Raw genomic sequence first — 10,381 nt, 5'->3', positions numbered from 1 at the left:
AAGATAAATGCTTTTGGCCAGCTGGCATTTCGGTTGAGCAGACGATCTCAACGGATGAGCATGATGTTCAGGCATCATCGCTTTTGGCCGTATCCCAGCAGACGCATGATAGCTGGATTTTGCACAACTACTCTAGCTTACACAGACTACTTAACGTTACAGCTTGGTGTCAACGCTTCGTCAAATCTGTTATGAAAAGGGAGCACGAGACAACTTTGTACTGTACCGCTTCCGAAAGAAAAATAGCCATGCAATTTTGGGTAAGATTCGTTCAAAATATTCATTTTCCTAACGAAATTTCTTGCCTTAGACAGGGAAAGCAATGTAATTCAAAAAGCAAACTTCTAAAACTAAATCCCATGCTTGACGAAGACGGAATTCTGCGTTTGAATGGACGTCTAAAGAATGCAGTGCTACCCGCTTGTGAACGATTCCCAATAATTTTACCAAAAGAAAGTCACTTTAGTAAATTAATGATCTCACACGCACACGAGGCTACGCTTCATGGCGGAACACAGGTCACTCTTCACGCGCTCAGACGACGTTATTGGCTAATTGATGCTCGCACTTGTATAAAAAGTTTTATTCATCGGTGTATAAAATGCTTCCGACAGAAATCATCTGCTGCAACCCAAATAATGGGAAGTTTGCCTGTACATCGATGCACTCCTGCTCCTGCTTTCAAGCATAGCGGTTTAGACTATGGGGGACCTTTTAAAGTACGTGCCACAAAAGGACGTGGTGCTCGCAGCTTGAAAGGCTACGTCGCTCTTTTCGTATGCCTCAGTACACGCGCAATCCACTTAGAGCTGGTAAGCGATATGACCACGGAAGCGTTTTTGGCGGCACTTCGGAGATTCTTTTCTCAACGAGGATACTGCTCCGACTTATACAGCGATTGTGCCACAACTTTTGTTGGCGCCAACGCCTGTTTAAAAGAAGACCTCGTCGCATTCCGAAATCAACTCGAAGCAGGTGCACGATCGGTTGCAGCCAATAACATATCATGGCATTTCATTCCGCCGGGGTCTCCAAACTTCGGAGGTGTATGGGAAGCAGGCATCAAAAGTATGAAGCACCATCTTCGACGTGTTATCGGTGATGCTCTGCTAACGTTTGAAGAGTTTTATACCGTGTTAAAACAAATTGAAGCTGTTTTAAATTCAAGGCCCATCTCGGCTATATCCGATGATCCAACGGACTTTACGGCTTTGACCCCTGGCCATTTTTTGGTGGGCGGACCACTGATTGCACTTCCTGAACCTAATATTTTGGATATAAAGGTGGGACGACTAACAAAATGGAGGCAACTACAACAAATGCAACAGGATTTCTGGAAAAGGTGGAGTGCGGAATATTTGCACGAACTTCAGGCGCGTCACAAATGGCAGATCACAAAAGCTAACATAAAAGTAGGTAACTTGGTGTTGGTTCGAGACGAGCGAGCTCCTCCTACGCAATGGGTGTTGGGACGTGTTCTCGAAGTTCACGCTGGCGATGACGCAGCGGTTCGAGTAGCCACCGTAAGAACCCAGTCTTCAATCCTCAAGAGAGCAATATCGAAACTGGTAGTGCTTCCAATAGAGACTGAGTCCGAAGAGTCAAACGGTGGGCGGTCACCCGTCGCAAACGATATTTCGTCGCAAAGGTGGACGAGGTGGGCGGGAAATGTTGAGAAGCAACCCTGCATCTGCAAAGCACATAGCATGCAACGGCCACCCTCACAGTTTTTGACATTTTCCTTTTGATAGATTATTTTCTCCGTAAGTTGGGTTCGTTTTGCGCTCAAGAGCTGACCTCGTGTTAATTTGCAAAATACTTATCAATTAAATTGTATAAGCTCAAATAAACTTTATTAATCGATATTAAAGAAACAAAACCTGCGCTTCTTTTGATTTCAAACAATAAGTAAAGTGTTTAAATTTACCATGATCTTAATTTTTGCCTTTATCTTTGCTCATCTTTATTTTTGTTTTTATTTTTACTTTTGCATTTATCCTTTCCTTTATCTATGTACGTACTCATCTTTACTTTCATTCTCGTATTGGTCCTTTTCTAAGTGTTATCCTCTAACCTTTTATTAGCAAGTTTTTGTTAAATTAATACCATACATTCGAGAAGCACTTGTTTCCGTCCCAACCATTTCCGTTGCACCATTTCCGTTGAGTTTGCCAATTTACTCCCAATCAACCAACCGCCGCTAAAAAAGTTTCATTTCAATATTAATAATAGCTATAGAAAAGCAAACCGACATTACCTGCATTCATATGTGCCATCAGCTAATATGTAAATACAAGCTACATATGAATAGTATCTTTTGGGAGACAGTGGCTGCGTTTCTTTATACATTCCGGATAATCCCATTTCACAGCCGGAATAAGCAGAATGCTTTTGAAATATACGTCAAAATATCATCAGAAACGTTCTAAGGAATAAATAAACCAAAAAAGTTTATTCCAAACATTCAGAATGAATAAAGAAATGCAGCCAATATTTAACCAGCACCATCTGGCATCACCCCGATAAATTTTTATTCCGTTTTGTTGGAAATGGTGAAAAAGTTGTGCGCAAGTTGAGCAATTCGATCCGTTGCGAAAGCTGAGCCGTGTCACCGCTCCTGGATGTGGAGGGTGCCCACGAGCGAGGCGAGTAGGACGTGTGAGATGAGCAAGACGGAGCAAGATGGTGAATGTGTGTCGAGCAACTCGATCGGTCGAAAGTTGAGCAAGTGGTGTCACCGCTCCTGGATGTGGAGGGTGCCCACGAGCGAGGCGATTAGACTTGTGAGACGAGCAAGACGGAGTATGAATGTGGAGTGAAGTAGTCGTGTAAGTCGTTCTAGTGTGAGCTGAGTCAGTTAAGTGGGTCAGGGTGAGTTGAGCCAGTCCAGCAAATCTCGCCGGCGAGCATTACTCCGGTCTGTTCATGGGTACGGCCCCTTTGGGGAGTATCGTGGTGGCTGTGGTTTAATACCTAAATGCGGGTAGAACCAGCAATGGTTCAATGTGGAGTTGCATTACAACCGGATGTCGTGATCCACAGATCGTCAGAGGTTTAGGTAGGCCTCGGCCCTACCAAGGTGGTAAGTGTGTCCACCACATACTGCCAATTGGTACTGAATTGCTTGCAGTTCAGGGCAGTGATTAATGCAAAAATTAATCCGTTGTGCCAAATGCGGGCACCGTGGTTAAAGCCGTTGGCAGGAAATCACGTAAAGCCTACATGAAATCTGTATTGTGTTTTCCTCTTAAAGTCCTGTAGGTGTCGCGTCGTTGTCTTCAACTGTCTTGACAAGTTGAGGGATAGATGTCGTCCTACATCTATTTCAGCTTTTATATTGGATGGGCTGAGGCCTTTCAAATAAAAGTATTGTATCACGTAACGATGACCAATTTTCTCCATTTTCACAAATTCACTGAAAACATTCACTATTGACTGCTGCCAAGCATATACTAAACAACGTGGCGTCTTCAAACTTGAAACATATGCTTTATAGATTGTGTACTTTATAACACAGTGATATCTTTCAAACTACCGCCACACTATGGGCGATTTAGGGGAAAAAAATTTTCAAAATCAAATTGCGCCTCTCAGAGGTGAGATAAATCAACGATTTCTTTTTTCTTGTAAAGGATTTTTATTGTAGAATAAGGGAAAATTACAAAGAAATGCGACTCTGAAGTTGCACAATTACAGGACTCATGGAAAGGACAAGAATTAAAAAAAAATATTGAAAAAATCTAAAAAACAAAAACAGCATGACTCGTAAATGAAACTTCAACTAAGACCAATATCAATACAATCTATGGGGCCATTCCAGTGTTATGCGTGTTATATTTGTTACGCTAAGGATTTTTTGTTAATGTCATCAGATCTACACCGTTAATTCGATTGTCAAAATGTATGTGCCAAATTAAAGGGCTTGACCTTTAGATGTGCAATAAGGTTTAATTTTTTTTTTTAAAGAGTTGCCACCTGTTAAAAAATTATATTCAAATTATTTAATAATGTTAATGACTTGCGTACATATTACAATATGGGTATCAATCGAAATGGTTTTGAAAATGCTTTGTTTTTAAACTACATGTAGGAGGGTTGTCGCCTTATTTACATATTAATGTAAAAAATTTATAATTAAAGCCCATAATAAGACGAAATAAATACTTTTTTTCATTAAGTTTCGTAAAAGGTTTCCAAAATACAGCACTTTAGAGAAAGATATGTCTGACGTTTTCTTAAAATTTAAATCCATTGTAAATAGGCAACCCTACGTCATATCGGCAAAATCAATCCCTTCAGCTTTCATCCATTCCTTATAGCCCAGTTATGCATACTTAGCTTTGCATGAGAGTTGTCACATAAAAATCGGTTAAACGGGCTTTGCGTGTAAGCGGTTACCCAACGCATAGCACTTAAAATGTAGAATTCTGTTGGGTTTTGATTTTTACGGTAAAATGGTATAGCAGTGCGATGGCCGAGGTGACATGAAATGCCGCATAACAAAAATGTTTTCAAATTTTCAATCTCACACATACATTCTCACTTTCAGTCACAAATAAAAGCAAAATTGAATATGTTCATCAACTTATTTTTTGTTTTATTTTTATTTGGCATTTCAGTTGCTCTGAAAATTTAAATTGTATAAGGTAGACAAACTTTAAAAAATAAATAATGGCCGACGAATTGAGCGAACGGTTTTACCTTTACATATTTGTATCTGTACAAAAACAAACATAATTCAAATTATTGGCACCAACTCCGTTCATCTTTACATTTTCCATAAAACCAACGCGTCAGCCATGCATCCTTCGTAAATTGATTTTTTACTTCTGCTTCTATGTTGAAATTCTCCGGATAAACCTTAAAATAAACCGTAAACCGTGATAATCAGTATTATTTATACTACCTTTAGAATATTCAAGTATTTATACATATGGGCAAATCTAAAAAACAGGTAACCTTTGTGTTATTTAGCTTTATTTTCACTGTTGTAAACTAAATCAAGCTGGTTGCTTATGGATATACTTCATTGACGTATACTTGAAGCCTCAAAAAAAAAAAGTGGATCAATTTGCTGCATGACTTTTGAAATATAGGTGTTTAAATTTAAAAAAAATAATGAAAACAAGTAAATTTTTATGTAATTTTTAAGAGGGGCACAATTAATTATGTCATAACTTTTGAAGCACACCATATTCTGATTTGAAATTAAATGGGCATTTAGCACTTATGTGTACACTTCATATGTAGTAGGTAAGAAAAGTGTGCATTACAAAATAACGATATGGCAAGTAACTCAAAGTCTGTAGCTCCACATTTCAAAATGTTCAGTTTATTGCGTATAGGTTTTGAAGCATTTAATTTTAAGAACTTTTTAAGTATGTATTGTATTCTACAAACAATTGCGAATAATTTAATACCTTAGAGGTGTGCCTTCAGATTAAACTAACTTTTAAAGATAAAATATTCTGCGATCTTGAGCGTAATTTTTATTTCAAAAACACCTTAAGTGAAGGCACATTTGGAAAATACGTCGAAATGATCTAAATCTTTCTATAACTGCTAGTCCTTATAAAATTACATATACCTGTAAAATGCTTCAAAAAATTATGAGGTGGGTTTTGTCGAAGGCTGAGGTATGCTCAGCCGCTCCAGAGTCCAGCGGAGGTCCCACTAACTCCAACCAAATAAAACACAATGATTTGTGTATTAAGTCGAACACACCCACACACACACGTGGCTATCAAGAAGGCCGACCGGCAACCAGTGATCGGACTTGAAAAAAAAATTTGTGTGGTAGAATCTGGAAAAAAATGTGGTAGATTTCAAAAAAATGTGGTAGATCTCAGGTTTTGGATCAAACTTTGTACAAAAATTAAAAAAAAATCTCCAAGGTTTAACATAAATTGCAAACATCTTAATTAGAATCTTAAAAAAAATTAATTTTAGTATAATAAAGGGCAAGATTGAAGTTGCTAAAAATTGCGTTGACTTTCGGCAAAAGCAGTTCCTTTCATATCAAGATATTTTTCGAACATATTTTGAAAGATTTCTGCAACCTTGCGGAGTGCTGCCAGTTTTTCTTTTTATCACATCACGATGTAGCGAACAAATGTGGCACGTTCCAGAAACCGCTACATGCTATTTGCCGATTTTGACAATTCTCAAGCAAAAGTAAACAACGCTTTAGAAACTTTAGATGCACTGAAATGTGCTAATACATTCACAAAAATCGCCGCTTTTTTAATTTTCGCTATTAATTATTTTTATAATCATATATTTTGCAATTTCACTCAATAAAAAAACGTTTCCTGTTTAAAAATTAAATATTTAAAAAAATTTATATTTTATTTACAGTTTATTTTATAATCCCATTCTGCCTATTGTTAGTGTTTAGTGTTGGACAATTTTTGCTCTTAAACTTAAGAAAACTATGTCGAGCAAAAATAAAACTACTCAAAAATGAGAATATGTGGTAGATTTCAGACCTTTTGTGGTAGATGTGGTAGATGCTCAAAAAAGTGGCAGATCTACCACAATGTGGTAGAAGTCCAATCACTGCCGGCAACTTGTCGTGCAGGGGAGAGCGGAAGGTAAAGAGAGAGTCGGCAGTCGGTGTCGGAGATTATTCGGCGGGTAATTGTACGGCGACGGGAGTGCTACTAGCGACAGCAAGATTGGCAGTGGTACGCGTCAGTCGTAGCGAAGAGCGCGGCAATGAGAGCAGTCGCGGTGGTTGTGACGGCGACGGCAGTTCCCTTGCAGTGGTGGTGGCGGCCTTAGCGGTGTCATTGGCCGTGGCCCATATAATTATGAGGCCCTGATTGTGGCGAAGGGTGAATGCGGCCCTTTTTAACTACGACGGTNTATGAGGCCCTGATTGTGGCGAAGGGTGAATGCGGCCCTTGTTAACTACGACGGTGACAGCGGTACTGGGCGACGATGGTTAACGTTCGCAGTGGCGATTACCGTACTCGTGACGGGTANTTCCCTTGCAGTGGTGGTGGCGGCCTTAGCGGTGTCATTGGCCGTGGCCCATATAATGATGAGGCCCTGATTGTGGCGAAGGGTGAATGCGGCCCTTTTTAACTACGACGGTGACAGCGGTACTGGGCGACGATGGTTAACGTTCGCAGTGGCGATTACCGTACTCGTGACGGGTAGTAGCGGCGGCCTGGGGCGACGATAATGGCGGCGCCCCCAGTGATGAAGACAGTAGCAGCGGGCCCTGATGGTGGCAACGGTGACAGCGGCCCTGGTTGGCAATAGTTAGCGTTCGCAGTCCTCGGTGATGATGGCGGGCGGCCCACGGTTGTAGCTTCGGCCTTCGGGCGGCAGTGCTAATAGCGGCGCCGGTGATGAGAGCAGCGGTACGGGCCCTAGCGGTGATGATGCGGCGGCCCTGGATGACAGTGAGTACAAATATCCGTCCTCGGTAAAGCTTGCGGACGGTCCTCGGTAGCGATCTCGGCCTTAGGGCGGCAGCCCTCTGGCGGTCCAGATTGACGGACAACTGATCATTAGTGCGGTCCCCCAGGGCATCGAAAGGTTGCCCAGAAAAAACGAAACTCTTACTTAAATCAAAAAAAAAATCGCTGTCTTTTCGTAAAATTTTCCGGTAAGTACTAGCAGCCAGAAAATAAAATAATCATAGCGAGTAAAATTGAGGGGAAGACTAAAATATCAGAAAAATTTGTTGAACGCAAAACCAGTAAAAAAGTGCAACTTACGCCATTCTGACTTTCTGATAGGTAAATTTGGTAGGAGCATTTTTGTATTCTCCACAGAAAATCATCCAACAGCAAAAACTCTGAGCAGTTTACAAAATTTGCAAAAACTTGCAGTCTTCGAAACAGCTGATAACTTTCACAGTTGCAATAGGTGGTTCATTTGGTAATTTATTATCCGCTTGGTGCATTGTTCCCAATTTGGAATTTTTTTACTTTTGTATAGGAAAAATTTTTTTCACATATAAATGAATTATCTCGGAATGAATACGTTTTTTTGTAACAAGTATTTTTGATACCATATTATGACGCGTTTAATAATAAAAGAACCTCCTCCAAGCGCCCTTCCTTGTTTCACAAAAATTAAGTAGATATGGCTACTAATGTGCCTTTAAAATTCCCCCCTATTATGAATTCATACGATACATACACGATAATCGCTTGCATTCTGTTATCCCGTATTAAGAATTCAAGTCTATCGTATGAAATCCGATAGTTAGCGTTTATCGTATATCGTAAAAATATAATATTGCCTAACGATAACTATCGTCTCAGCCGTTCGATTTCATACGCTTGCAAGCGNAATATTGCCTAACGATAACTATCGTCTCAGCCGTTCGATTTCATACGCTTGCAAGCGGTTCGCCATTTTTAAACGATAGATTGCTGTGCTAGTATACCAAATTAAAATTTGTTAATTATTTTGAGAAATTGGAATAATGTAAGTATTAAAATGAGCAAAAATAGATTATGAACTAGTTATAAACCCGATTCAAAAATTTCTTTAGACCGAGAGTTGTGAGTACAAAGAATCAACTAGAGCGTCTTGCTTCGCTAATGGAGGAGAATACCGACCACGCTGGGAAAAAATTACTCAGGAGCTGAACTCAGTAGGACCACCAACACGATGCATGGCAACGAGTAAGCATATTAGTAGTGCATATATTTGGAACTGAAAGATTAAAATATTTTATTACTGTAGGTTTGGAACGATTTAAAATATAAAACAAAGAAAAAGAGCGCTCACAACCACGCAGAGAATTTAGCAACTGGAGGTGGGCCAAATAACACAGTTCCACTCTCAAATCTGCTACACGACTTACAACAATCCGCCAGGCGAAGAATTTGGAATAGAAAATAATGACGATAATGAGTCCGTTACGGAAGTGGAAATATATTCAGACCACGATATCCCAGGGCCTTCGCGAAATGTGATACCTTCGCGAGAGCATGGCCGAAATAGCAGCTCTAACCCTAAAAGGAGAGAAGAAAAACAAATTGCACTCCTTGAGCGGCAGACGGATCAGCAGGCTGACTTTCAAAAGGAAACTTTGGCCACACTAAAAGAGATGAAACAAAGCCTTTCAAATATTGAAGTATACACCAAAAAAACTTATTATATAAAAAAATATAAATTCGCTATTTATAAGTAGGAAATGGAAAGTAAGAGAAGAGATAGGAAAGCGAAGTTAGAAGNAACTTTGGCCACACTAAAAGAGATGAAACAAAGCCTTTCAAATATTGAAGTATACACCAAAAAAACTTACTATATAAAAAAATATAAATTCGCTATTTATAAGTAGGAAATGGAAAGTAAGAGAAGAGATTGTTAGTTTTAAGTATGTAAATATGTAAATTTATAAAGTGTAGTGTAGTGGACTGAATTTTTTAATTTGATATATGTANGCCTTTCAAATATTGAAGTATACACCAAAAAAACTTACTATATAAAAAAATATAAATTCGCTATTTATAAGTAGGAAATGGAAAGTAAGAGAAGAGATTGTTAGTTTTAAGTATGTAAATATGTAAATTTATAAAGTGTAGTGTAGTGGACTGAATTTTTTAATTTGATATATGTAACTATTAACTACGAATGTGATTTTATGAAAAAAAAGTGAATTTTAGTTTGTTTAAGTAAGTTTAGAAAATATAGTAGACTGAATTCTTTAAGTAGATACATTTACTTTTAAGCTACGAATGTGATCTTATTTTATATTAAAAAACAATGGATTTGAGTTTGTACCTGAAGCAAGCTTTATTTTTTTTTTTTGATAAAAACCTAAAGAAATTGTTGTGACCGTATCACGCGTTTATTTATTTAGTTCAGATGATATAAATTAGGTACAATGAAATAGCGACTTAAACTACGTTAAACAATTATTAATAAAGAGGTTTGTAAATTCACGAGCGTGTGCTGCGGTTGCTGTTCAACTTCTCACTCGACGGTAGTTCCAAAATAATGAGTGTTGCCACTCGATTGGTTTTGGATATTATCCATTATCCAACATCTCCCTTTTAGCTAGAAACTTCATATTGTGCATGCCAAGTTGGTGGACGCCTGGAACGATGTGAGCGTCGAACGTTTGTGGAGACTGAATCATCTGTCGGTTGTAATGAACTCTCCTGCAGTTGCTGTTGGGACGGATGCTGAAATCGTTGTTCAGTTGTCATGTCTGGTTCCAAATGAAGTTGTTCAGTGTCAATGTTGCGCTTACGAATTTGATTCGCGTGTGAAGTTATATGTCGATTTCTATCATGCTCTTCAAGCATTACTTTGTAGTTAACACTGCCAATCTTTTCCAATATGATGCCTGATTGCCATGTCATCTTATTGTTTTTAAATACTTTAACAAAAACTTTCTGATTCACAT

At 38.7% G+C, this 10,381-nt stretch overlaps 1 protein-coding gene across 2 annotated transcripts in view; it reads right to left on the bottom strand.

The window, feature by feature from the left end:
* Positions 1–4,578: 4,578 nt before the first annotated feature.
* TTLL15 (tubulin tyrosine ligase-like 15) overlaps positions 4,579–10,381 on the bottom strand; it is a 36,859-nt gene continuing 31,056 nt past the window's right edge. Inside the window, exons 4-5 of one of the 2 annotated variants that reach the window (XM_017624547.1) lie at positions 4,696–4,860; positions 4,579–4,637 (exon numbers count right to left, since the gene is read on the bottom strand). In XM_017624547.1, the coding sequence (XP_017480036.1) occupies positions 4,744–4,860 (117 nt within the window). In that variant the 3' untranslated portion in view covers positions 4,579–4,637; positions 4,696–4,743. Of the gene's footprint in view, positions 4,861–10,381 lie in introns of both variants that reach the window. The other variant, XM_017624546.1, reaches the window with a different exon arrangement.

Source organism: Rhagoletis zephyria, unplaced genomic scaffold (genome assembly GCF_001687245.7).
Source record: "Rhagoletis zephyria isolate East Lansing unplaced genomic scaffold, Rhagoletis_zephyria_1.1 Rzeph_scaffold_03673, whole genome shotgun sequence".
Classification (NCBI taxonomy): domain Eukaryota; kingdom Metazoa; phylum Arthropoda; class Insecta; order Diptera; family Tephritidae; genus Rhagoletis; species Rhagoletis zephyria.
This window is presented reverse-complemented; position numbering and strand designations above follow the sequence as displayed.